The sequence below is a fragment of the Gracilinanus agilis genome, chromosome 3 (assembly GCF_016433145.1).
Source record: "Gracilinanus agilis isolate LMUSP501 chromosome 3, AgileGrace, whole genome shotgun sequence".
In the NCBI taxonomy this organism is placed as follows: Eukaryota; Metazoa; Chordata; class Mammalia; order Didelphimorphia; family Didelphidae; genus Gracilinanus; species Gracilinanus agilis.
This window is the reverse complement of record NC_058132.1, coordinates 134,008,647-134,015,843: the sequence shown is the minus strand read 5'-3', so window position 1 is coordinate 134,015,843 and position 7,197 is coordinate 134,008,647. Positions and strand designations below refer to the sequence as shown.

General features: G+C 32.0%; 1 protein-coding gene across 1 annotated transcript in view; it reads left to right on the top strand.

Annotated features, from left to right (window-relative positions):
• Window positions 1-7,197, top strand: part of PDS5B (PDS5 cohesin associated factor B) — a 154,548-nt gene that overhangs the window by 107,200 nt on the left and 40,151 nt on the right. Inside the window, exon 25 of the mRNA XM_044668269.1 lies at window positions 4,496-4,700. Coding sequence (XP_044524204.1) covers window positions 4,496-4,700 — 205 coding nt within the window. The remainder of the gene's footprint in view (window positions 1-4,495; window positions 4,701-7,197) is intronic.

The window sequence follows — 7,197 nt, the reverse complement described above, 5'->3', positions numbered from 1 at the left end:
AAACCCGGCCTCAGCCACTTCCCAGCTGTGTGACCCTGGGCAAGTCACTTGACCCCCATTGCCCACCCTTACCACTCTTCCACCTATGAGACAATACACCGAAGTACAAGGGTTAAAAAAAAAAATATATATATATATATATATATATATGTATGTATGTATGTATATATATATATGTATGTATATATATATACACACACACACACACATATATACATTATGCTATGAATTTAGTTATTTTTTTACCACTTACCCAACTTTTGTTTATAAAATTCTATCCTTCAATACTTTAGAGACCTAGTCAGTTCCCATCTATTTCAGATAGAGTTTGATACCTAATTTTTCTCCCAATTAGTACAATCTTAAATTCTGTTTATTGTTAAGAGAGTATTTTACTTAATTTTTATTAGAACAACTTTGAGTTCTTTCTTTGTTTCAAAGTTTGGAGACTGGATTGGAAAAGTGGTATTTGGGGTAAATTGCAACTACCTAATACCTGATAATTGGGACAATAATACATTCTTTATTTCATAGGAACAAAGTAAGAAAATAAGTACTTCAAAAATTATGAAATTAAACAACAAGAACTGTTAGAAATGTAGCCCTAATTGATGTTATTTTTAAATAACACCAAACTTTACCATAATTTTCTATAATTCTGCATTAATTCAAATCAGAATATTTTAAGATTCAAGTAATGTTATCATTGTAAAGCCAATTGATGATGTTAAGTGGGATGTGCTTGTATATATATGATTGTGGGGGAGGGGCTGAGGGAGCAATATTATTTTCTTGCAGTCAGGCATATATAACTCAAATGCTTGTTTGGCATTTTTGAGCATCCTCTCCATTTTTGGATTGCAGCTTGATGAATGGAAATATATAAACAGTGATAGAATTGATATAAAATAGATTATTCCAGTATATAATGTCATAAAAGTTATATATATTTAAACCCTTACCTTCCATCTTAGAATCAATAGTGTGTATTAGTTCTAAGACAGAAGAGTGATAAAGGGCTAAGCAGTGGGGATCAAGTGACTTGCCCAGGGTCACACAGCTAGGAAAGTGTCTGAGGTCAGATTTGAACCCAGGACCTACTGTCTCTGGGCCTATAAAAGTTATATTTTAATGCTTATTAGAATAGGAGTTACTCTGTTGCTGCTTTGTAGAAATGTTAACACATTAAACAATCAGATAAACATGTTTGTTGTACTATTTTAAAAGTCAGTAGTTGATAGTGGAGTAATAGGGACTAGAAAGTTCCCTAGATGCCATCTGGTCTAATCTCTTCATTTTATAGATGAAGAAACAGGCCTGGCCTTGATCAAAGTTACATAGATTACCAAGCCAGGATTCGAACACTAGGTTTTTTTTGAATTTGCTCTTTCTACCTTGCCATATAGGATTTTTAGTTAGGAGTCCTAAAACTGAAGAATAGTAGCTTTGTTTGCTTAAATTTTTGAGTAGCTTTGGAAATCTACAGAACATTCTAGGTAATGGAACATATTTTAATAGAATATAGAACAAGTAATTAAAACAAAAAGCACTAAAGCAGAAGAGACACTAGGACAGATTTTACTTTATTTAATATTTAAGAAAATCTATAATTTCATTAATTAGGTTCTACTAGTTCAAATCATTCACATTTTAAGGAATGTAGGTGTGCCTGGTTAAATAGTTTCATGAGTTGTTAAAGGGTGAAATTCTTTGTTTCAAGACTTTGGGTAGATTTTTATTAATTAGACTGATCCTCAACCTGCTGTCTGTTTCTGGGCCCATACTTGTAGCCTTTCCCTTGTGATAGAGCCTTTATCATGTTGTATACTCTTTTGGAATAAATAGCCTATTCTCCTTATATACTGTGTTAAGGCTGATCAGCTGGACTTCAGTGGGAAATTACAGAAAACTAGCAGCATATAATTATTTCCTAGATATTTAATAGTATATTATATTTATTTTAAATGAAAATGTGTAAATTCCAATGATACTTATTCTTGCCTAAGAAATTTGAGAGAAATAAAGTATTTTCCTTTCTGTTTCAAAATAGTCACTTCATGTGATTTGTTTTTCTATTTTGGCACTTAAGAGGTTTAGTTCTTTATACTTAATAATTCTGTTGTGTGCATTATATACTCAGTAAATATTTATTGAATAAATGGACTACTCCTTTGATTTCAGTGTATTGCCATAACATAGTTTTGAGCTACAAAACATTTGGGTTCTTTAAAATTCAGATCGGCAGTTTTGCAGTTGAGTTTGCTCCAATTTTATAAGAATTTCATAAGTAGGTTTCTGATCCTTATTACTGAAATTTAAAAACTAAATACTTTGTTTCAGTGAAACAGCAAACTAAAAAATGAAACTCCCTTAGAACAACGTTTGAAAACACTTACTTAGCTGTGGGAATGTATCTTTCAGACCTTAGAGTCATAGGATCTCTCTTCTTCCTGTCTTTTACAGATGAGGAATTAGAGCTACAGAGAAGTCAAAGGATTTAGGTCTTCTGAGTACACTTTTTTTTTTTTCACTAAACCATGTTCTCTGGGATATTGGCACATCCCACCCCTTTTCCCCCATGCCTCATACACATATTCCTAGAGGAGCTGAGTTTTCTTCTTGTTTCTTGTAACAGTCCAGGTAATATCCTCTAGCTGCTATTAATCTTTTGTCTTAATTATTCTTCATTCAGCCTGTTCCACAATCTGATAAATCTGGAACTTCTCTGTCTTCCAGTCAATTCAGAAAAATCTCTATATTATGATGGATATTGCCTAGATAAATCGTTTTAAGTCAGAAATTCTTAACCATTTTGTGTCAAAGGTCCCTTTGTCAGCCTAATGAAGCCCTTCCAAGAATAATATTTTAAGTGACTTAAAATGTACAGCTTTTCAAAGGAAATTAAAATATTGAAGAATTTTTTTAAAAAAAGACAAAGTCATGAACTTTAAGGTTTAAAAACTCCTGTTCTAAATTACCTTGAAGGCCCAAGTGATGAATTTTCCCCAGTCTTGATTTTCCCTTTGTTGGAGCAGTGCAGTAGGGGTGGGGAGAGGGGTCATCCTAAATAAAAGCATCAAAATACTTTGTCTTGGTTTTTCAGAAATGTGGAAAACTTTTTGTATTTACAAATAAATCAATGTCTCTTATAAGTGAGAATAAAGTACACTAACCATTTTACTCTTAATTTATGTTCATTGGTTTAGCATAGCTTTCATTTTGGCCATAGTTTACTTATAGCTATAAGGATTTGTTAATAAGATACTCATCACTTACTACCAATTAGGTTCTAACCTTGTGAGATGGAGTCAAGTATGACTTCCATTTTCCTGATAAGGAAGCATAGTTTGAGAAGTTAAATGACTTACCCAAGTTGATACAGTGCTAAGGTCTTGGACTAAAAACCATATATTCAGTCTCATGAATATAAATTTAGAAGAGAAATTAAATATTTTAATTGCCTTTAATATACTTGGTGAATAAATTGAAAAATTAATATGGTATTCTAAATTAGTATTTTATCTTTAAAATTGTTTCTTCTTCCCTTATTTGTCAAAAAAGAAATTCATCCCTAATGAACTACCAAGCAAGAGTCTGCTTGAAAAGATAATAATATATTTAAGTTTTTGTTGAACTATTGAGCTTTAAAAATCCCCTATATGTTTTTTCTTTGTTAATAGCTATGGCATTTTAATTTTTACTAACTATATTAAGACTTTGTGATTAGTGTTATTTTATGTCCAAGGTGAACACTGTAGTCTTAAGATCAGCCTAAGAAGATAAGTTACTATTTTTATTTTCTTAAGTTGTTAAAACCTAAAAACCATTTGTAGAGCATATAACTGCACACAGACTTTTGCACCAACACAGAGAAACATATTTTGTCCCAAAACTCTTAGGACAATTTTAAGCTTTAATAACTTTAGAAGTCTAAATGTCACAAATTTGCAAAAACATTTGATTTTTTTAAACATTTTATTTTTAAAATATATTGGCATTTCTTATTAAAATTTTCTATAACCACCATTCTTGTTTTCTGTATTGTTTTAGTCAATTTTTGAATTTTTTAAAACTTTCATCAGCTACTACTCAGTGACTAAATGAATTTCATTTGTAATCATTGCCTTAAGATCACCCAAATATGAGGTTTTGATGCTTTCAGGACAGTTTTGATTTGACTCCCACCAGAAAAGTAGAGAAAGTCATCATCTTCTTCTTAAAAAGTGTCATCTGGAAAATAAAATTAGAACTATTATTATTTGAAGTCTGCAAAACTAAAAAAATATAAAAATACACTTAAAATGATTTTATAATCATTATAGTATTTATACTTCTGAATTACTTAAGCTTTAAACTGTACTGACTTTTCAAACACCCAAATATAAATGTATGTGTGTGTGTTTATATATATCTGTTTATTAAAACATACTTTCCTTCAAATGGTTGTTTGTATGATATGTACAAAAGGAGTGTTTGTTTGTTTTTTCCTCCATAGGATGAATGCTACCAAGTAAGACAAGTGTTTGCTCAAAAACTTCACAAGGGCCTTTCCAGATTACGGTTACCACTTGAATACATGGCAATCTGTGCACTATGTGCAAAAGACCCAGTGAAAGAAAGAAGGGCACATGCCAGGCAGTGTCTGGTGAAAAATATAAATGTGAGAAGAGAATATCTGAAGCAGCATGCAGCAGTTAGTGGTAAGAATATGGGGGATGTATTTCAGAATTAAAAAGCAAACTTCAAACTTGAATAATTTGAGAGCTGCTTAAACACAAACCTAAGCTATGTTAAATTTTTTGAATTGTTAACTTAAAATAAATTTAAACTATTTCAATACTTAATTTCATAAACAGTCAGCTTACAAAAGTGACACAAATATTTCAATGTCAGGCTTTTATTCATTATCTTTTTATATGGAAGATGAGACGAGAAAAAAAGGCCAGGAAGAAAAAGCAGGATATTGAGAACTACTATTGCTAGGTGGGTATATCCTTTAGGTTTATAGACTATCTAAGAATTATCAGTTGAAAGAAAGCATAAAGTGAGAGGCTTTGATCACTGTTGACCATAGTTTTCCCCTGACTAATTGAGAACAGGTATTTCTTTGTTCCTGATTATGTACCTCATATCTTTCCATGATGGTATTTGTATTATGGTATGAACTCTACCATTTTTCAGCTTCTTCTGCCAAGAAACAGGGGGTGGAATTGCACTACTTATGTAGATTGATGTTGCATATATACCATTCTTTAAAACAATAAAGAAAATATTTGAAACTCTTAACATATAGTCACTTAAACCTAATCTACATCTTTGATCCTTGAATTGTACAGGGAGTTTCTGAGTTTGGTAGAGTAATGGTTTAGCTATGTATAGGAGTGTGGGATTTGAATTAATACTTAATTAGGTTAAGATTGTAATTATTCAGGGGAAGCTAAGTGACACAGTAGATAGAGTGCCAAGCTTTGGAGTCATGAAGATCTGAATTCAAATCTGACCTCACTTGTTAACTTTGTGACCTTGGGCAAGTCACTTCACCCTGTTTGCCTCAATTTCCTTGCCTGTAAAATGAGAAAGAGAAGGAAATAGCAGACAAGAATTATTCAAGGTCCCCCTAAAAAAAAATCTTAAAAAAAACCACAACAACACATAGCAACTACATTTTGTATAGAAATGTTCTGATTTTATGAAATTTCATTGATGTGATTAGTGATGCCCTTAAAATGTCCTGGGACTTAGTATTTGGTAGAAGAGGCATTTTTTGATGGACTGTGCTGACTGAAAAGATGCACCTGTAGGCAGACCTGTAAAAACGGAATGATTTCTAAAAGGGGGCAGACTGGAGTTCTAAAAAAGATTCTTGGTTCTGAAGCTTCAGCTATGGAAGATTGATGGACTTTTTTTTATCTTCTCCATCCTTTCCTCATAATCTATATCCTATTCCTTAAAATCTTCTAAACCAGAGTGGGGAAAAGATTTTAGGTTTTATACAAAGACAATTTTTGAAGTAAAGGGGTAATGTGAAATATGAGATGCAGAACGAAAATATTTCAGGAACTCTGCTTTTTAAAATTTCTGTAGTCTCAAGGAACTGTCCAAGGTTATACAGTAACTTTGTGACTGAGTTATGATTTGAACCTAGGTCCTCTAACTCCAGAACCCAGGCTCTTACCTGGGCACAAAATAGTATTTCATGAAATATTTTGAATTCAGATAAAAATACAGTTTAAAGTGAAAAAAAAAGTGAAAAAGTAGGACTAAGAAATTTGAAATGATAGAATTTTAGAGCTGTAAAGATATATTTGAGGCTATCCCTAGTACATTCACTTTATTGTTTTATAGTTGAAGAAACTAAGCCTAAGGGATTAAGTACCTTGCCCAAGGGTAACTAATAGCAGAACTGAGTTTTGAATTCAAATATCTTGACTTTAATTTTCTTTGTTTTAAACCATGTTGGGTAAATCACATTGTAATTAAGAAGCATAATTGTTTCTGAGCAACTCTGAATGTTAGGGAAACAAAATAACACTTCTACCTATGGCATTTCCTATAATGTAAGGACAGGATATATCTCAGATGCATATACTGGTTCCTACATGATTTTGAGTTTCACAGGACTAGTACTATTTTGGCTCATGTGATTTGGTTAACTGCCAAATTTTAAGAGTTGAAATTCAGATAAAGTTCAGCCTGTTGTCTTTCTGCAATTTATTTCTGACCAAGTTCATTGCCACCCACAGTATCTTCTAAGATCTACACTTATGCACTGGCTATATAAGTTATTTATCAAGCTGCATTTTTGTAGTATTGACAGTAAGCATTTTTCTTCCATTTGGTGTTTCTTTGTAACTAGTAAGATATTTTTGAGTGATTATTTAGGAAGTTCTACAGTAAAGTCATTGTCCTTAGGAGAAGGATCTGGACATCTTCACCATTTGCAGGCAGTCCCTCTTGAATTTTAACTCAATACTAAAAGTTCTGTGATGCTTTTGAATGATAATGGTAGATGCTTAATTAATACTTACTATCATCTGACTTGTGGCAAACACTTTTTGGCTGATTCACTGTGAAAAACTTTAAAAATTAAAAAGAAAATGTTTTGCACAACTTCACATATAAAATCTATATTAAACTACCCTTCCTTCCTTCCTTCCTTCCTTCCTTCCTTCCTTCCTTCCTTCCTTCCTTCCTTCC